Genomic DNA, 21,527 nt, shown 5'->3' with positions numbered 1-21,527 from the left:
TATCTAATTTTTTAAATTTTATTCAGCTCATAACAATTTTTAATTATATATGTATATGATTTCTTGTTTTAATATATTTCATAGTACTTTGAGGATATAAAATGCTTGAAATATAGTTATGAGCAAATTTATGATCTAATTGAGGAGTGATCATCATTTTTTTTTAATTTAGGATACTAGAACTTTGATATTTGTTGAATGCTTTTATAAAATTTGAGGCTTTTAGAATATGTCTTGGCCTAGCTAGCTAGTTAGAGAGCTTTGTTAATATATGTTTTGTAATTTTTCATTATATAACTGAATTGTTTGCAAATTGCTAGACTGGTTGTACATTGTTGGATCTATTGTTCTAGTAAAAATTTTTGGTGTATAATATTTAAGAAAATTTATTTTAAAAAAACACATTAAGTGGCATTTCTTCCTAGTGTGTCTTCGAGGAAGAAATGCCACCTATTTGAAATCCACAGAGGTGGTGTTTCTTTCATGAAGAAATGCCACCTCTCTGAAATAACATAGGTGGCGTTTCTATGTTTCAGAAATGCCATCTATGTTATTTAAATTTAAAAAAAATTATGAAATGATAGAGGTGACATTTACAAACTAAAGAAATGCCACCTCTATATGATTTTTAATTTTTTAAAAATTTTTTCATAGAGGTGGTGCTTGTTCTTATTGAAAACGCCACCTCTGTGAAGAACATAGGTGGCATTTCAATATATAATAAATGCCACTATTATTCACTACAAGTGTACAGGTTATAATAAGTAATATAATGAAAGTAAAATATCGTTCCCTCGATAATTTGTTCAAAAATAATGATCAAACAAAAAACTAAGTGAGTTCAATTAAGTTGAGCTAGACTTAATTAGAAAAAAGTTGATTTTGCAAACTAAATTAATACTAGAAAATAAAGAAGCAATTGATTCACACACTTCAAACATAAATTGGGACCTAGGATTATTTATCTCTCTTGTATTTCATAATACCAAAATTACCTCCTCTCATAAATGCTTCTAATGAAAATAAGTGCTAATTTATGGTTCTAAAAATACTTGAACAAGCTCTCTCAAGTCATGAACAAGTTTTTAGTTAAATTAATTGTCCAATCTCTTGTGATAATTAATAAAATTTAATTTTAAACACCAACCTTAGTGTTGTTATGTAAGGCTAGCAAGTATATCTCTATCTTACTAGTAAAACTATCCATTTAACATGTAAATATCAAGTTCTTGCACAATTTTATCCAAGTTCTACACTCAACCTAGCCATCTTAAGCATCAATTAAGTAAACCCAATATCTAAATATGGCCAACCACTTAGAAACATTAAGGAAAGAGTAAAATAAACACACATATATATCATTTATCACAAAGAGAGGAGGAACTTAATGTTAATCCATACAAAGGTTCAAAAGAATCCTAAAGCAAAGAGTTTTGCTCCTCATAAACATCAAAAAGTTACAAATACACAAGATATTTACAACCATTATAAGATTACAAGAAGGAAAGAGAAGAGGAATAGAAAAACCAAAGAAAAGGAGCTCTAAATAGTTTCAAAAATCCATTTCCTTGCTTCAAGCACTTCTAATGCCCAAACCCTAGCACACCCAAACTCTAAATCTGTCTCAAAGTCTGAAGAATGATTTTTGGGTCGAACTCTTTAAATATATGTGTCCTATCCAACCAATTTCAAACTTAATAAAACGCCAGTGTTTTCTGATAGCAGCGAAAGTCGCGAACGAAAGTCACGATTTTGGGACGATTTTGGTAGTTTTACATTATTTTTGCAACTTACAAAAATTATTCACTCTATGCTTGATTTCTTCATTCAAATCCTTCCAAAAACATCCACAAAGCTCAAAAAATGCTTTTAATTAAGTCTTCATCCAAAATAATACAAAATTAGGCTAAAAAAATCAAATCAAAGCCAAAAATACAAATCCAAAGGAAAATACACATTTTTTTTAATTTGGGCAATAAAAACATATACAATTGAGCCAAAATAGATTAGAATCTAAAAAAAATGATAAAATAACATGAAATTCTAGAGATTAACTGCCACCTCTCTTGAGGTTTTTTAAAAAGTAAGCTAAAAAAGGTGACGTTTGCAAAAGGAAACACCCTTGCTCTATCATAAGTCTTCTGAAATTTTAATAATTAATGAAATGTCACCTAATACCTATTATAGCATTAGATTTTATAGTGTTTTATAAATGTCACAAAACTAAAATTTTAAACGCCACCAATAGTTATTTCAATAGTAGTGAATTCCAATAAAATTAAATGAAGTCACATGTTGAGAATGCACATCACTTTTCATTTCTTATATATGTCTAGATATATAATGCCTTTTGTTAAGATCATAAAATTATTAATAAATGAAGGCAAAATTTCATGTTTCAAGATTAGAAATTTTTCCATCCCTACCTACCCTACCTATAGAAACCTAAATAATAGAATCACACCATCTTTAATTCCTATACGTACCCAAACAACTCAAAAGGCAAGACTTTTTAATAATATTGATTTAATGGACATGCATATTAATAAAATACTCCTTTCATTTAAAAATATAAGACATTTTTTGAGAAGTTGAATGTTCAAAAATATAAGGCATTTTTATTCTTTCGAAGTGTAATCTTTGCTTTTTTTTAAAGTGCCTCTATTGATAATGACTTTATATTAAAAAGTCTTGCCTTTTGAGTTGTTTAATAGGGGAAAATATGAAAAGATAGGATTAGTTTGAAATTAGGTAACTACTTTATTGGGGGTGAGATTCAATTAAAAATGCCTTACATTTTTAAATGGAGAGAGTAGGTTTCATAAGTTAAATGTTTTATTAAATATACATTAATAAACAACATCATGGAAGATGACTTTGGTAGCACTAGTGCAAAATTTAGCTTTTACAAAGAACTTTTTACATCGATTGGAAAGCAAACGATATAAACAATCCAGGCAGTGGCAATTTTATAATATTAGCCATGACTATTAGACTTTTTACATCAGGTGCTTTTCCAACCGATGTAAAAAGTACTTTCCACATCAGGTGCTCTATCACCTGATGTAGAAAATATACTTTCTACATCGGGTGATAAAGCACCTGATGTAAAAAGTACTTTTAATTTTTTAAAAAATTAAAAAAATACACAGTTTACATTAGGTGCTTTTTTACCTAATGTAGAAAGTACTTTCTACATCAGGTGGAAACACCTGATGTAAAAAGTAGACTTTTTACATTGGGCACTTTATCACTCGATGTAAAAAGTACTTTGAATTTTTAAAAATATAAAAAAATAAATACTTTTTACATCGATTTTAGTGTTAATTGATGTAAAAAATATTATCTACATTGGTTACCCTAGCAATCGATGTAAAAAGTCATTTAAAGTTTTAGTTCTCATCATCTTCCTCACACAAAATGTGTTTGCATCATCTTCCTCCTTGTCTTCTACTCTCCTTGCCTCCATATTGTGTTGCCGTCCTCCTCTTCCTCCTCATCCCTTCTCCCTAAATAAGATACCCAAAACCCAAGATCCATTTTCTCCAAATCCTTCTCCTCCTTCCTCCAAAGTTATTTTCGCATATTCACAGGACAGTTTTAGTAAATTTGCTCTTAAAAATTCGTTAACCGTTGGATCAAGCTAAAAGTTTGTCAGATAGTTTGGAACATCTAATGTGTCATTTTCAATGGTTGGATTAGTTTCTAGATGTGAGATTTATTTTGTTCGCATTACAACCTCTATTTTGGGTGCTTCCACCATTCTTCTCCTCCTTCTCTCACCTTCTCTCTCTTGTGTAACATCTCATTGGTGTCATTCTTGTCAAAGTTGGGTTCCCTTACCTTGAATATTACTCATTCTCAATTATTTATATGTTACCATTGAATATGAATTTGATCCTGTTTGATATTTGCTTATTTGTTTTTGGTTTGATTTGCTAATTAAAGGATATGCAAACGTTAATACCCTGTTCGATTTATGCATCCAAGTTCATGACTAAATTATTTTCATTTATATTTTATATATGTTTGCAGTAGCCTTAGCAAAATAAAATGAGAATAAAAATATAATCAAACAACTATATAGACAATGCTAAGGTCTTAGTTCTTTCCCTTACCCTTTTTTTGGTTATTCAATATGTCATGATAGATTTGCATATTAATTTTGTGCAGTTTTTAGGTTGCTTGTGGTGGAAATGGTGATAGTATTGTTTCTACAACCATATTTTTGGCTTCTATGGTGATTTTCTTATTAATGATTTTCATACTTTCTATTGTTGTTGTTTAATACCCCTTTTATATATGATGTTATTTTGGTTTTATGGCATAAATACTACATGTTTAAGAAATTTTCTTTTGCTTGTTTTTTCAATTAAATGATTTCATGTCTTAATGAGGTGAGCAAAAGGATTCATGTTCTGCACCTTAAGTTAGCTTTACATATATTTTTCTATCTCATAAAATGTTAAGTTAACTTCAACAAAGTGCTACTTACTTGGTTCATTTTCATTTATCTATCTATTTATTAATATTAATTATTTTTCTTCTTCTTCATGTTCAAGTGGTTGCAAATGCAAGAAAACAAGGCATTCTTCAGTACTTTTGAGCTAGTCTAGCCTTGTCTGAAAGGTATCGTATGGTTGGAATATTAGAAATAGTCAAATATTCAATACTTATAAATATAAGCTTTTATGTTTACATATTCAGATTGCTTAAGTAATAGCTATTCTTGACTGTTCTTGGTAGTTTGCTTCAAATTTTCTATATATAGTTAACTACTTTTTTCTTTTTAATGTCTTTTTAGTTGTGTTGAGCACCTTTTATATATGCTTTGGCCTTCTAGTATAAGATAACTGTCCAATGTAAGCTAAAATAAAATCTACAATATGATTTTTTATTGTAGTAGTATATGTACCTATAATGTTTTTAGTAGTTAATAGTAGTTTCATTTTCTTCTACTAGGGTATGAAATCTATAGGACAAAAAAGCTAAGGCCTTACCAGATTTTGGGAATGAAGAGTATCAACACTTGGTGTGTGTATGTGTGTTCAACTTGCTCATATAGGCAAAGAAGGAGTTGCTGTCAAGAGCTTGTTCCCCTTGGTTTTGTGCACTTGTATTTTCTAAGGAATTTTAGGTTTTTTTTAAATTTAGCATACAAAAATTCTATTTATATTGTTTATTATAATTCCAATTCTTTTGTTATGATTTAAATAAATAAAAGTTGAATATAAATTGTTATATATTTGAATAAATTAAATAACTCTTTCTTATTTTATCATTATTGAATTTTATTTCTATTTATTTTAGAGGTGTTTTTCTAGATTGTAGGGTTTACAATCCAGAAAAATAATCCTATTTTTTTCAAAATAATATTTCTATCTACAGCGATTGTACATAGAACTGATGTAGAAAGTTCACTTTCTACAGTGGTTCTGGCTACAACTGACATAAAAAATCTCGTATTTTCTACATCCCCAGAAACAACAATGCTATGTGAAACAATGTAAAGTATTTTTTTAACCACTGTAAAAAGTTTTTTTTTTGTAGTAGTGTAGATACATGTTATATACTCCCCAATACTCTTTGCATTTAAAAATGAAAGGCATTTTTTATAGGTTCGATGTTCAAAAATGTAAAACATTTATAATACTTTATGGTATAATTAATGCATTTTTTTCAAAAGTGCCTTTAATAAATAAATAATTATATATTTATTTTCAAGTGAAATACTCTATTAGATAAGGGTAAATTGAAAAGATAGTATAAATTTAAAGATAAATAATTAATTTATTAGGGGTGAGATTTAGTTAAAAATCTCTTACATTTTTTAACATAGAGATTATGTATTATATGACTATTTTTCATTTTCATTTTTCTTATTATAAGATCCACTGCAAGTTCCCGAAAGCATTAATAAATTTTTTCCCAGCCCTTGCTTTAGTATTTACTAAGTACTCTAATTAAAGTATGACTTAAGTAAATGTATATATCTCTCCCAAGATGTAAGGAATTAATGGCTAGTTTGGATTTGTTCTGATTTTTTGTTTTTAAAAAGTATTTTATAAACCAATTTTAAAAATGGTTTTTGAAAACAAAATAAAAAGAAAATCTATTTGATTATGTTAACATGAAAGCAATTTTAGTTAAAAAATCGACGATAAATAAGCATAATCAGAGCTAAGATTAGTTGATGAATAAATTGAAGGACTAGAAGAGGTGCCACGATAATATCTTTAAGTGTGCCTTCTAATATTCCGTGTAAGTAATGAATTGATATTGACATTTGATGAGTAATAATTTGGAATCTACCGGTAACTTTGAACCTCTTGAATATATTTTAGCAAGTGCTTTGACCTTGTTAATTAAATTCGTTAGAATCAATTCAATTTCGATGGTATTGAAAAATTTAGGTAATAGCGGGGAAAAATAGAAAATTCATAACTGACGAAGCCAAAATTTGATTTTGACAAAGGTTTAGGATATCAGGTTGGGTCAATTTTAATAACTTTTCATATATCCAAATTTAGTGCAAAATATTCGGTTGTATTTTGCAATGATTTAATAACAATTAATGTCATGGTTTGGCACTTTACCAATAATTATTGAGTGACATTATAAATTAGCATATATATATATATATATATATTTGAGCAACCTAATGAAAATATTTTGAATTTTGACTTGTTATTTGTATTATAAAGTGCATGATTTTTTTCTTCCAAAGTTTGCAATAACTCAAGTTTCGGGAGCTACCTTTGCCACCAATATGTAACACTCTAAAATTTTCAAACCGATTTTTCACAAATTATTAGTTCAATAAAATTATTTTTTTTTATATCATCGAACCCTTATCATGGTAGAAGAATTTATACCATGATAATAAATAACTAAACTTCTTTTCAAAACCCTACTATGGTAAAAAAGATTTTATCATGTAAATAAAATATTTTACAAATAGCCTATCATAGTAGAAAGAATTTAACATAATGAATAAGCTCTACCATGATAATTGAAAATACATTTATAATAAAATTTTACCTAATGGAAAACAATGTAAAAACAATTCATATCAAAGAAAATGATAATTTTTAAATCAGCATTTAGTGTAAAAGCCTATTTTAAGGTGGCAGAATCCCAAACAATTCCTAAATATAATTTTTTTTATATTGTTATGTGAACAAAAAAAAATTAGAACCATGGGGGACAGACAGGATCCTCATGAGATGATATTCAAATTAATTCATCAAGAGGGACAGACATGATCCCTTGATCATAATAAATGCAGTTAATAAAAAGGATTAGACTCTATATGCTCCACAAAATAAAATATGTCCTAAGTTGGCACTAGATATATTGTATGATCCAAAATAAGAGGCAACGTAAAAGATGGTGTCTCATACACCAAAGTTACGCCTCTAGTGCTTTCTCAACCGAACTCGCTCCTGTAAATTATTAACCACGGAGAATGAGACATAAAAGTCCCAGTAACCAAAAATTTAATATGTAATTATGCATATAAATGTAACTAATCATGCGATTGCTAAGTGGGCACACAAAAACATTTAATCAAACAATATTTTCAATTAAATGAAACAAGTATTTAATTGCATGACTACACCTTATATCCTCCTTTTGCCATGCCTGGACGCCAAATCACCCGACCAAAGGTGAGTTAGACCAAGCCACACGCCACTCATTGGGTCTAATGAGGGCTTACCACGTAGTAATAATTAACCAAACAGAAATTCCCAATAATATCATATATTAAAATACCCTGACAAGTCATGCATCATTTAAATATCCAAACAAGAATATAATCGAATAATAATATCTCATCATGATAAACAAAAACAAATTTTGACCCACTTGGTAATAATTCGAAACAAGTATGTAACAGTATTTATTTTCAATATTCATAATTCATAATTTTTTCAAACAACAAAACAACACATAACCAATCACATACATGCTCATCACAACACATTAATAATGGTTACTTTGTGTCTTGAACAATAAGTTCCCCTTCACAATTCTTCTTTCACCACTCTCTTTATCAATACAATCTACATAATTATTTCATAATACTATAGATTAATTTTACATTAAAATTAATAAATGACTCTAATTTAAAGAGTTAGAAAATCTTAGGCCTAAGATCCATATTAACACTAATTTAAGGTGTATGCCTCATTTAACTTTCTAAATTTTTTTTCTAAAATGATCATACCCTAATAAACTATATTTAAGCCTCAAATCACTTCTAATATTACAATTTCATCCTTCTATATTCTAAAAATTTTGTCCAAAAATAAATTAAAAATTTTAGAATTACCCTGAAGCCTCAAATCACCATTCTATAGCCTTAGAAATATATATTCATACTTAAATAAATATTTAATAATCAAAGGTCCAGCCCTACATCTCAAATTCAACATAAATTCAACCGTATAGATCTAGAGTCTAACTCAAAAATTTTTTTACATGAGTTTCAACCTTAAGAAAATATTCTATAATATTTATTATATTCCTAAACTTCAACCTGTATTTTTAATCCATCATATCATTAGATTAACTATCTTATAGAAAAATCTTAATCAAAATATTTGCTCTACTCTATAAAATAATCGTATCATTAGAAAGCTAATATTATTTAGGAAATAACAATAAAATTAATTTTGTAACTAAGTAATTTTTTAAATGCTAATCTAAACAGGAAAGTTAGAGCATACCTGAAGACAAAAGAAAATAAACCCCTTGGCAAGGTAGAGCAACGTGAGAGGGAGGGAGAGATGGAAAAAAATAATATAAAAATGGTATTGTGGGTCCCACAATTATATTAAAAAAACTATAGGTTTGAATTTAATTATTCAAACTCTTAGGCCATAACTTACAATTTCCTCCAAATTGCATCTTAGCCCTTCATGTTTCCTAAGACACGTACCCCCCTCCTTTTATACATGGAGACACCTCTTCTCTTCCCATATCTAACGAATGTGGGACTTAGAAAACAACCTTTCACCTTCTTTTTTTTTTAACTATAACACACACATAAAAAAATTATTTATATATTCTAAATTTTAAAATTATATTTTAGCTAAATATTTCTTATGTGGTTTTAAATTTAAATTTTTTAATTCATAATTAAATGCCTAACCATAATATTATTTCCAAATAACCTCAAATAATATAAATTCTTATTATTATCATTTTTTTATCCTTAATAAAACCTAATTCCACAATTTCTTTATTATCTAAAAATCAGGATGTTATAACTCTTTCCTCCTTTTAAAAATTTTGTCCTTAAAATTTAAGGCTGGTAAGCTTAGTAACTACATACCTAAGCAAATAATTGTGAATAATCTCGCCTCATATTCTCCTCAGTCTCCCAAGTGGCATCACCTAAGGCTGCACCCTTCCAAATCACCTTCACGAGTCGGATGGTCTTATTGCGCAGTTGCTTTTCCTTAAAGTCCTCAATTCGATCTGGTTCAGATCTAAAGGTCAAATTCTCCCCCAATTCCACTTCTTTAAGTTCAATAACATGGAAGGGATCTGGGTTGTACTTCTTCAACTGTGATACGTGGAACACATTATGGATACCTGCAATCTATGGAGGCAATGCAGCTTTATATACAGCAGGTCCAATTCGCTCCAAGATCTCATACGAGTCCATAAATCTAGGCGTCAACTTCTTTGCCTTAATGGATCTACCAATGCCTGTCACCGGAGAAACCCTCAAAAATACATGATCCCTTACTTCAAACTCTAACAGCCGTCTCCTCTTATCGGTATAGCTCTTTTGTCGGCTCTAAGCTGTTAGCAATTTTTGCTTAATCATAGCAATTTTTTAAGTGGTCTGCTCTACAATTTCTGGGCCAATGATACTCCTCTCACTTAATTCTGTCCAACACAAAGGTGATCTACACTTCCTTTCACACAAAGCCTCATAAGGCGCCATCCCAATGCTAGAATAATAGCTGTTATTATAAGCAAATTTAGCTAATGGTAGATGATTATCCCAACTTCCTAGTAGTTCAATCACACAAGCTCTCAACATGTCCTCGAAAGTCTGGATCGTCCTCTCTGTTTGTCCATCTGTCTAGGGGTGATATGCAGTGCTAAAACTCAGTCTGGTACCCATAGCTTTCTGTAGCGCACCCTAAAAGTTTGAAGTGAACCTCAGGTGACGATCTGACACGATTCTAGAGGGTATACCATGAAGCCTAACTATCTCCTTAATATATATCTCAGCAAATTTCTCTAATGTAGAGGTAAACCTGATCACCAAAAAGTGAGCCGATTTGGTAAGTCGATCCACGATTACCCAAATAGCATCCTTACCCGAGGGTGTTCTTGACAGTCCAGTGATGAAATCTATAGAAATATCATCCCATTTTCACTCTGGAATATCTAACGGTTGTAGCGTTCCAACTGGCTTTTGATGTTCTATCTTTATCTTTTGACACGTCAAACATCTAGAAACAAATTCCGTTACATCTCTCTTCATTCCTGGCCACCACCAACCTCGCTTTAAATCATGGTACATCTTAGTTATATCGGGATGAATTGTATATTTACTTTGCTACAATGAAAATTAAAGAGCTTTAACTTTCAAGTGTCTTCTCGGTCTTTAACAAGTGTATGTTAGTTCCTAATGAATCTAGTGGTCAATAGAATATCTTAGGAAATTGGTTAATTGCTTGACATTAAATGGTAATTTGATACTCCCTCCGTCTCAAATTACAAGACACATTTAGATAAAATCTCACATATCAATAAACCTCATTAAAAACACTTAACAACCTTATCTTTCTAAAACAAAAATATAAACTTTTAAAAATACCCATCATTTAATATATTAAAAAAGAGAAAGGACATAAATTTATTATAGAGAGAAATAGGGTAATATTGAAATTGATACATTTAATAAAACCTGAATCTTCAAAGTGTCTTATATTTTGGGACAGAGAAACTTCTTCAAAAGTGTCCTATAATTTAGGACGGAGGTAGTATTAATTCAAGAATAACTTAGGTGATGTTTGGATTGATAGATTTAGATTTAGTTTTAACTTTAAAATCTTAAAATTTAAAATTTTACATTTAAAATTCATATATTTAAAATTTTTTGTTTGGATAATATAAAAATTGTTAAGTTCAAAGATAATGAAAAAAAGTAAAGGAGATGTGAATTGAAATAAAAGGTAAATAAAAGGGTTAGATTGTCTAGCATTTCAAATAACCAGGATATGAAGGGAATTTAAAATTATAAAGGAATTATAAATTCAAATTTAGATCAAACCCAAATCTAAATAATCCAAATTCCTCGAAATGTTATTTTACAAAGCTTCCAAGACCATCGCAAATATAATAGACCTCTCCTCGGACTACCGCGTCATAATTTTTTTCAAATTGAAACGTTGTTTTATAAGTGCTGACTACACGAGCTGTTCACGAGGTTTTGCCAGAATTCTCATTTGCCCTTGTTTTGTCCTAATTAAAAGTCCAAAATACTCTATGGATTAAGGCCTCAAATCATAATTAGGGGAATTAATTAATGACTTGCTAATGATGTGGATAAGAATTTTAGAATGCACGATAAAATATATCATGAAAGGGTGAGAAACTGAGAAACTGGGAAAAGAAAGGGGTGGGGGGGAGAGCATGATTTCCATTTAGATTGTTTTTTTCTCAAGACATGCCAGTAAGTAGTAGTCACTTAGTTGTCATTAGTCTTCAGTCTAATTACTCCCTGGTCCCTGTGTTTCAATTTACAAGGCACTTTTGGAGAAATTCATCATCCCAAAATATAACATAATTTGACAAAAATAACATTTTACAAATGATAATTTTTTAATATTTCGTTTTATCTAAAAGTTCCTTTTAAATTAGAACGGGATATAATTTTTATGATAAATATTGGCTCTTACATATGCTTAATTATTCCCCAAAACTTCTACCTTTTTTATACTAACTTATATATATATATATATGTTCAAATATATATATATATATATAATTGAATATATATACATATATTCAAATATATTTTTAGGCAATAAACTTTTATCCATTCATTTATTTAATTCTGTTACAAAATACAAACTCAAGGCCTATTTTCTTGACTAATTCTCTTATATTTCATCACCATAAATCTTGTGGAACCTCTCAAACTTTTTGCCCCAGTCATTAAATTAACCATCAAATTTAACCTTGGCAAATTTAACAGTCTGCTTCCCATCATGAGCTTTCCTGAAGAAATTCACATGATCTGAATACAACACATTCTTATACAACGCTTTCTCCCCACTTGCCACCACTTCAGGCCAAGGTCCTATCACATCTGAGGGTCTAGGGTTCACAAAAAGGGGCATTGAAACCCTAACCTTGCTTCCATTTGCATTCACTCTATGCTCCACACGCTTGTACCTTCCATTGCTCATTATCTGCATCTCATCTCCAATGTTGATCACTAGGGTGCTGGACACCGGTGGCACGCGAATCCACTGCTCGCCGTCATTGGCTCGGCTGTAGAGGCCACCGGTTTCATCTTGTAGCAGTATAGTTAGGGTTGAGATATCAGAGTGACGACCTATTGCTACTGCCATAAGTGGATTTGGACAAATGGGATAGTAGTTGAGGTTGGTCCTCTTTGAACCCATGAGGAACGATTCCTTTGTTTCATCAATTTGTTTCACGTTTAGCCTCTTCATTAACACTTGCATGAACCTTCTGATCACTATCTCAGTCTTTTTCATGTATTCCAAGGTCATAGATCCCTGTAAAGAAAATAAAATAAAAAGTATAATTGTATAATAATTGAATCATCAATGTCCCGCTATTTTATATATATAGATCCGTGTCATATATAAGTTTACAAAATTAATTTGTAATTGTGGATTTCGGTTCTAAATTTAAACATGTTTGTTTTGAATAAAGACAAAAATTGAAAAGCTCTTTCACTTCACTCCATATAGCCAACATAAGGGGTAAATTTTCTCCACCACTCCTAATTCTCTTATCAGCCAACTCCCTCACAAAGTTATTGCCATGAAAATGGAAGTGATGGCACAGAAACAAAGAAAGAAGAACAAATGAGTGAAGAGCAGTGAAAAAGTATTGTATCTTAACTCAAAACCAGTAGTGGAGCCAAGACTAAAAATGAGTAATTATTTTTTAAATATCATATGCCTACAAAAATTCAAATCCAAATAATTTTTATTGAGTCTATAAGCTCAAAATTCCGAAAATATCGATACAAAGTTGGAGAATTTACATATTATACATGCAGTTTTCTCCATATGAGGGGATGCATCCCCATCACATGAATGTGGCTCTCCCATTGCTCAAGACCCGTAAGGCTTGAATTTATATATGGGACCTTTCACTTTATTGCATATTAGTTATTACTTTTAATTTTATCTGGTTTAAGTCCACTTATACTTGAATGGTCAAACAATTTCAATAAAGTTGATATTAAGTTTTGTTAAAATGATATATATGCTATCACTAACTTGTATAAAAATATTATACATGTACCTGCATGCAGGAGGCCAAGTTGATGCAGCTTCCCCCTCAGAAACAAAGAAGAGGCTAAGATAATCTTTCCACTCAAGAGCTTTGTCGGCTTCAGGGCTATAGCTTGAACCATTAACATCATTAGAGGGTGATTTCCCTTTCAAGTACTTCATCTTCTCTTTTGCAGGCAGTTCAAAGAACCTGTAAGTCGCAGCCTTAACATTCTCCAGAACTTGCAGAGGCACGCCATGGTTCTCAACTTGGAAGAAACCATACTTCTCAGCAGCATCACAGATCGAATCTGCAACTTCTGGGTCTTCCCAAGTAGCAACTTCGATTATGGGGATGGATTGTTGATGATCGGGCACGATCTTGAAGCTGCTTGGTCTTTCTTCTAATGGCTGCACGTACTGTTCTGGGAGGGTCTTGAGTCCCATATTGGACAGTCCCTTCACTCCATGGCCTAGAAAAAGTACAAATTCGGTGAGACCAGATGGTTTGTCTGTTGCTTTGAATTGGGTAGCTGCCATTGTTGCTTGAAAGGGAAGGGTTTGGGCTTTTGCTTTATGTAAAGAAGTAGAAAGAGAAGACGATATTGAAGTGTAAGATGCTTTGGCTATTGAGAGGTACGCATTTACTTTTCATAGACTGAAATCTGGAGTTTCTGTTTTGTCTTGCGTGTATACAGCTCCTTTTCTATGCTAATTACCACATTTCATGACATAAACTACAGATCACGCATTAGATATTTTAAAGCTCGACTCTTGGCGGGATCAGTTTCCGGCATCAATATGGACGGTCCAAATCAAAACCGGCCGTATCCATATTTGGTATAATTTTATTTTATATTTTTCATAAATTATGATTTTTTATAAAAGAAAATTTAAGTGAGTGAAATTCTAACAAAACTCATCAAGATCAAGGCATGCCTTTAACCTTAAAAAGCTCTTACAGAGATAGCCAACTATTTCTATAGGAGCTCATTAAGGTCCTCACATCATTGTGAGATTTGATTGTACAACGGCTGTGAGCAAAATTCTTATTGATAGAACAACCTTTGACGATAATGAATTATTATTTTAATAGATACGGAATTTTGAAATATGGATAATTTTATAATTATTAATATAAAAAAATTAGTTTTTTTATAAAAAATTATAAATTAAACATTTTGACATTTTCTTATTCAGATGCAAATTCATTACACTTTAATTTTTCAAAATTATCTTCCTATTTTCAAGCACATAAAAGGATAAGTAACTCGTAATTTCTATATATTGACGATGACAATTGACAAGATTAGAAAAATAAATCTCATTATTTTTATAATTCTTATGTTATATAATAAGAGTGCATGTAGCATTCAACAATAAAATTTTACATAGGCATATTAATATGATTTTTTAATATATTATCAATAACACTTTAATCAGATCAATTATCAACATATTGTTCTCTGGTTAAGAAACTGAAATAAATTATTCTAATTAACATTAAATCATTTTCATCAATGGGTTCTTGGATTAATTTTGTAATTAATAAAGGATACATGTCAAGTTTTTTAATTTGAATAATTTATGAACTTCGTATAATTATGAAAAACATAAACACATTTAATTATATAAAATATAGATGATCGTTTATACATATGTCACATGTTTCATCTTTCATGCATGCTAGAATAAACATAAATAATGAAGGTCTACCCAAAGAAAAAAGCATAAAACAAAGGTTTCTAGTTTAATATGAAAAATATGTGGAGAAAATTTATAGAGAAGCCAAAATATCAACTTCATTCACACCAACTCAAATGGCAACCTGCATGTATGTTTACTAATTTAATTAGGGATCAAGCTACCAACAAGGATTGACATAACCTCGTTTATAAAGCATGATTTATGCCATCAAATCAGATAAAATTTGGGTCTCTTAGAGAATTAAAGTGCCCGAGAACGATGCCACGTGTGAGACCAAGAGAAAATGAAGTAAGATACATATTTGTAGAACATAGATAATTCCCCCAAAAGAATATATTAGATACTCCCTAATCCAGGTGTTATGTCATTTATATAATTTATTCCATAAAAATAGTCTTTTCATTTTTTCTAGGAGAATCACATCTATGGATCTTTCAAGAGAATTATTCACAGATAAATATTAACAAGTTACCATTTCAGAAAAAATAAGTTTCTATTACCATTTTAACAACAAGCAATTTTATATTGATTCTTATCTGTAAATAATTCTCTGGACTTGGATGTAATTCTCTATTTTTTCCCCTATTCATGGTCAATATTTATACAACAAGCTTCATACATATTAAAACCAGCTAAGGTCCAGAAAATTATAAGGGTGAAAGAAAAAATAGGAAAAATTATATCTAGGTCCCACAAAAGAAAATTTATTATCAAAAGGCCTCATAAAATTTACAAAATACTCCCATGTCCCAAGCCCTATGCATTTACAACTTGACTAAAGGCATTAATAATTAGACAATGGTCATTTATAACTTGTTATTATAAGTTATCATTTTCCTTTACAACTTGTAAATAGCCGTTGCTTAGATATCAATACCCGTAATCAAATTGTAAATGCAATATAGGATTTGAAACTTGAGAGTATTTTGTGAATTTTATGAGATCTCTTAATAATAAATTTTCTTTATGTTGGACCTAAATGTAATTTTTCCAAAAAAAAATACTCCCAAAATATGTAAATAACAATTAAGTATTACAAAATGTCATAATTATTATTTAGTCCCTTGGGACTTGTTTGACATTTTGAGTATGATAAAATGACATATTTGCCTTCAATGATTGTTTTAGGAAATTACTACTTTGGTTGAATTGTTGACTAAAGCAAAATAAAAAATGACTACTTTCTTTCTACAATTTTTTTCAATTTATAAACTGATTAGAAAATGACTACTACTTTCTTGAAAATGACTACTTAATTTCTTTATAAAAATGACTACTTTAGTTACATTTGATCAGTAGTTATTTTATATTCCCTTGTAGATAATAACCTAATCAAACATTTTGTCAAAAATCAAAATGTCATATTAGGACTAAAATCCACATGTCTCGTCATTTTTCCACACACCATTCAGGAGGATGCTGTCTTGAAAGAATTGGGATGAAAACCTCGCTCTTTGCATCGAGAGATGCAGCATCTTTACCACATGTTGTAGAAAGCCACGTAGCTCCATTTGTTGTTCCGTCCTTCAATTAATGAAGAGTCGTGCTCTTGCTTTGGATGGACGAAACAAACTGCAATGTCTGTAAAACCACATGTACGTGGCCCGAAATTATCAGAGTTTGTGATCTTGTGAAGAGTATGTGTGACGCAAATTAAAGCTTCCAAATTAGAAGATGATGAATGTATGAGAGGTTTAATTTTGCCTTTAAAGTTCTGAAAATTAAACCTCATCAAACTGATGATGATGGATCAAGGACAAGCAATATCTTTGCTGATGCTATTACATTTTTCTCTTTCAATGATTAATAAAAGCTATCCTCTCTTCTTGCTGAATGCTGATGCTTCTTTGAAGATTATTTCTGATTCCCGCCAGTGGCAACCTTTAGCATTCTTCTGATCTTTGCTTGTGGCGGTAGTGCATTCATTGAAAATCCAGGCTATTATGCGCTAGACCCGGTAATATATATATTTCTTACTTTAGGCTTATTTGGGCGCCACTCGTATAAGTCTGAAACAAATAGGTTTTACCAGCATATTCAAATTGTTTTTTGTAAGTAATAAAATTAAATTAAAATAAGATAAAAATTGAAAATCTTAATTTTTAAGATACAAATTGAAATGAGTAAATGTGAAAATTTAGCCACCTATTATTTTTCCAGGACCATCTAGTAGCCAAAACTATCAGGTAGTACAAAATAAATCCTCAACTATAAAAAACAGAGCATTCAATATCCCACTATTAACTTCAATTGACAGACGTTATATGGGGGCCATAATTACACGCGGCGCTTCACAGGTACTCCATGTCAACATATGCAAAGGTGCAAATTTAATCATAAACTATTTTTCGAGGAACACTGAGTAGTCTCTACTATAAAAAAAATAGATTATCCAATAGCTTCCCATCAATTTTGACTAAACATTGTTTATCTTCAGACTTATGAGACCCACAATACATTAATATATTCAATTTTCTTACATGTATTCTTAGTCTCAGCTTGAGAACCAAAGCTAAAAATTAATAAAGTCACACTACAACAAAAAAAGCTTTTCACGTCTCTTTTTCAGAGCATTTCACGTTCGTTTCATGGGGGACATAGATCCAGGCGACATAAAAAATTGACTTATTCACATCACTTTTATGAGGGACGTGGATTCTGGAGCAACCAAGTCCCTCTTTGTAAAAAGAGGGATGTGGATTTTGGAGAAACCACGTCCCTCTTGTCTCTAGAATCCACATCCCTTTTTTGTAAAAAAAGACGTGGATTCTCCTGAAATAAATATTAAAATAATTTAAATTTAAATATCTGCCATTTCCATTTCATTATTCTAGCTAATTATAGATTTTATAGACCTAAAAATAAAATAATATCAAAATTGATGAAGTAACCAAAGATAATGGAAAAGGGCTCAAGTAGAGGTCAAAAATATCTACAAAGAAAAAGAGCGTGTGGGTGAAAGTAACACTAACCAAATATTGCTCGCCCAAGGAAAAGAGGAGGATAAGCTGTTGATCTCGACCATGGGTCCTGTGGGTCTCAAAGCTATTCGTCGAATGGGGGAAAGAGGAGACAAGGAGAAGAGTAAGTTGTCTATCGAATACTCACCATTGAATGCTAGCCTTAGGTCTCTGTTCAATTTGTCAACCATAGATCTCTATATTGTGGGTCTTGATGCAGTGCGAAGGAGAAGAGAGAGTTGTTGTGTGGAGGAGAGGAGAGATCTACAATGGGGAGGAGAGGAGAGACGTGTTGTCATCGAAGGAACAGAGGGAGAGGAGTTAGGTTTTAAAATATAAAATGATGGAGCGAGGAAGAAGCTTGAACTTATTTAAAAAAGCTAACTGAAATCCACTTTGCTTTTCTAAAAAAAGGAACGTGAAAAATGTTCAGAAATTAATAATTTAAAATATTTTATTTTCTACAATCTACATCCCTTTTTTTAAAAAAGGGATGTAGTAAGTTATCACATATCTTTTTTAAAAAAAAGTGATGTGAAAAATGTTCAAAAATTAATAATTTAAAATATTCTATTTTTTACAATCCACATTCCTTTTTTTAAAAAAGAGACGTGGTAAGTTACCACATCCCTTTTTTAAAAAAAGTGATGTGAAAAATGTTTAAAAATTAATAATTTAAAATATTTTATTTTTTACAATCCACATCCCTTTTTTAAAAAGAGACATGGTAAGTTACCACATTGCTTTGTTAAAAAAAAAGGGATATAAAAATGTCAAAAAAATTAATAATTTAAAATATTTTATTTCTCTCAATTCATGTTGCTTTTTTTAAAAAAAGGATGTGAAAAATGTTCAAAAATTAATAATTTAAAATATTTTATTTTCCACAATCCACATCCCTTTTTTTTTTAAGTGAGGTGATAACTTACCATGTCGCTTTTTTAAAAAAAGAGACGTGAAAAGTCTTACATATTTAATACTTATTTATAAAATTACCATCGCCTATATTTTTTATATCACTTTTACAAAAGTAGTGTAAATTGAGAGATGTAAAATGTATATTTTATAGTAGTGTCACTATTTAGGAAAAAAACAAGTTTCTATTATCATTTTAACAACAAACAATTCCATATTAGTCCTTATTTGACTAAATAATTCCTTTGGGAGGCAATTACATGTGATTCTCTATTTTTTTTTCCTATTCAAGGTCAATATTTATACAACCAACTTCATACATATTAAAAACAGCTAAGCTCCTGAAAATTATAAGGGAGAATGAAAAAAAATACTCCCAAAATATGCAAATAACAATTAAGTATCACAAAATGTGATACTTATGATTTAATCCCTAGAAACTTGTTTGACGTTTTGAGTTTGATGAAATAATATATTTGCTTTCAATGACTATTATAGGAAATTTAATTACTACTTTGGTTGAGTTACTGACTAAAACAGAAGAGAAAATAACTACTTCCTTTTAACAAATTTTTTTTGCGTATAAACAAATTAGAAAATGACTACTTCTTTTTCAAAAATAATTAATCAATTTCCTTATAAAAATAATTACTTTAGTTGCACTTGATTAATAATAAATTTATAAAAAAAATAGTTGATTGCTTTGACCATTATCCTTCAGATTTTGACTGTGTTCATCCATGTGTGCTGCCAAGTCATTGTCTACATAAGGCATTCAATTCTTCATTTACCTGAGGTTTGGAACATTAAATTGTTTAACCTAAAATGTTAGAAAATAAGACCAAGACACACAACATATCAATGGTAGTGATGAGAGGAAGATGTCAATTGATGACAATGGAGGGAGCGATGGTACCAGGAGGAATGAAGAATCATCAATGGTGTCAATGGCGGGCTTTAGAAGGAGAGCTTTAGTGTTAAGGTAAGGTTGAGAAACACAATACAAAGCTCTAGTATGGTACTGTCATTGTCGCTTCTTGCTTCTCAATGGACTTCATGGAGCCAAAACAACCCTAAGTGTCTAAATTATGACCAAGTTGGTAAAGATTTGACTAATTTTCTTCTCCTCTTCGATGAGTCTATCATTATTTTTGAGCTTTTTTGTGTTCTAGGAAGGGTGTGGGTATTTCACCTGGCATAATAGTAAAATTGAGCAAAGGTCAAAGGATGTCATAAATGAGTTGATTGAACATATAGATAAATTTACTAATGAAATTGTGGCCTTGAGAAGACAAGTAAATGGTGGGCAAAGCTTGTTGGGAGAGATTGACTTGATGTTAGAGGAAGTAAGAAAGTTATAGAGCATCCAAGTTGAGGCTACATGTGCAAAGAAGAAGATGAAGATGTTTAAAGTAGCTCTAATTGTGTCTTGGTTGTTATTTTTTGCAATTTTTTTCTTGATTTTGTGAAGAACTTGGCTCATCGAGGACAATTCTAATTGTCATTAAGATGATGTAATGTCGAGGAAGGACTAGGATCATGGCAATGGCACAATCATTCTTGTTGATGGAGCTTATGTAACAAATTGTGATTATTTAATAGCAATGCATAATATAGTTATTGAACCCCCGATCTTGTTGATTGCATAATATTTAGTTATAAAGAAAAATCAAGGATTTAACAAAAATTTATTTTGACATGAGAATGTGTTTGGAAGGCTTCTAGGCAAATGAATATGAGAGTCCATCACTTAGATTATGAAAGAAATGAAAAATGAGTGAGTTTCAATTTGCAAAAAAAAAAAAAGAAATTAAAAAACAAAGCATAAATCTTCATATAAGCTATTTGTAAAGGTATAAGCAATAACTCATATGTGAAGAAGTGTTAAGTTAATATACAGGTAAAAAGAATTTGTAAGAATTGATAAGTACTTAATCCAATCCAAAGTTGTGTTAAAAAGAATTCTAAAATAGTAAGAACATTAAGACAACACTTAGATTATGAAAAGATTTAGTAATAAGAGAGAATCAAAACTTATAAGATGTGAAATGAAAAACACACAGAAACTTTCAGATTAAAGATTGTTTGATTCTGAGAATAGTTGAAATACTTCTTGGACATTAGAAATGGTCCTTGAGAGATTAAGATCAAGTCAAATGCTTAATTTTTAGAAAGAAATTCAAGTAGATCAAACATAGATTAAGCTTTTGAGTTCTTGACAATTTGGAAATAAGAGATGATAAAAAAGCATTACAAGTTCAATCCTAGCCAAAGATGTGTTTAAAATGATTTTAGAAAGGTTATAAGGTTAACACAACTCATATAAGATGTGGAATGAAAAATACACAGAAGCTTTCAGACAAAGGATTGTTTGATTTTGAGAGTAGCTGAAATACTTCTTAAACATTAGAAATGATTCTTGAGAGATTAAGATCAA

At 30.3% G+C, this 21,527-nt stretch overlaps 1 protein-coding gene and 1 long non-coding RNA gene across 2 annotated transcripts; one reads left to right on the top strand and one right to left on the bottom strand.

Annotated features, from left to right (window-relative positions):
• Positions 1 to 4,042: 4,042 nt before the first annotated feature.
• On the top strand, positions 4,043 to 5,149 carry LOC129290236 (uncharacterized). The gene is made up of 3 exons (XR_008588294.1): positions 4,043 to 4,240; positions 4,563 to 4,629; positions 4,963 to 5,149. It is a non-coding gene; the product is annotated as an uncharacterized LOC129290236 (long non-coding RNA).
• A 4,191-nt stretch (positions 5,150 to 9,340) lies between these two features.
• On the bottom strand, positions 9,341 to 14,048 carry LOC129290037 (feruloyl CoA ortho-hydroxylase F6H1-3-like). Its single transcript, XM_054926754.1, has 4 exons — positions 13,515 to 14,048; positions 12,213 to 12,779; positions 9,638 to 9,811; positions 9,341 to 9,574 (listed from the first exon to the last, which is right to left on the bottom strand). The coding sequence occupies exons 1-4, from the start codon at positions 14,046 to 14,048 to the stop codon at positions 9,341 to 9,343; spliced, it is 1,509 nt and encodes a 502-aa protein (XP_054782729.1).
• Positions 14,049 to 21,527: the final 7,479 nt, after the last annotated feature.

The sequence above is a fragment of the Prosopis cineraria genome, unplaced genomic scaffold, assembly GCF_029017545.1.
Source record: "Prosopis cineraria cultivar Desert tree isolate PC_DT_omini unplaced genomic scaffold, ASM2901754v1 PC13, whole genome shotgun sequence".
NCBI lineage: Eukaryota > Viridiplantae > Streptophyta > Magnoliopsida > Fabales > Fabaceae > Prosopis > Prosopis cineraria.
This window is presented reverse-complemented; position numbering and strand designations above follow the sequence as displayed.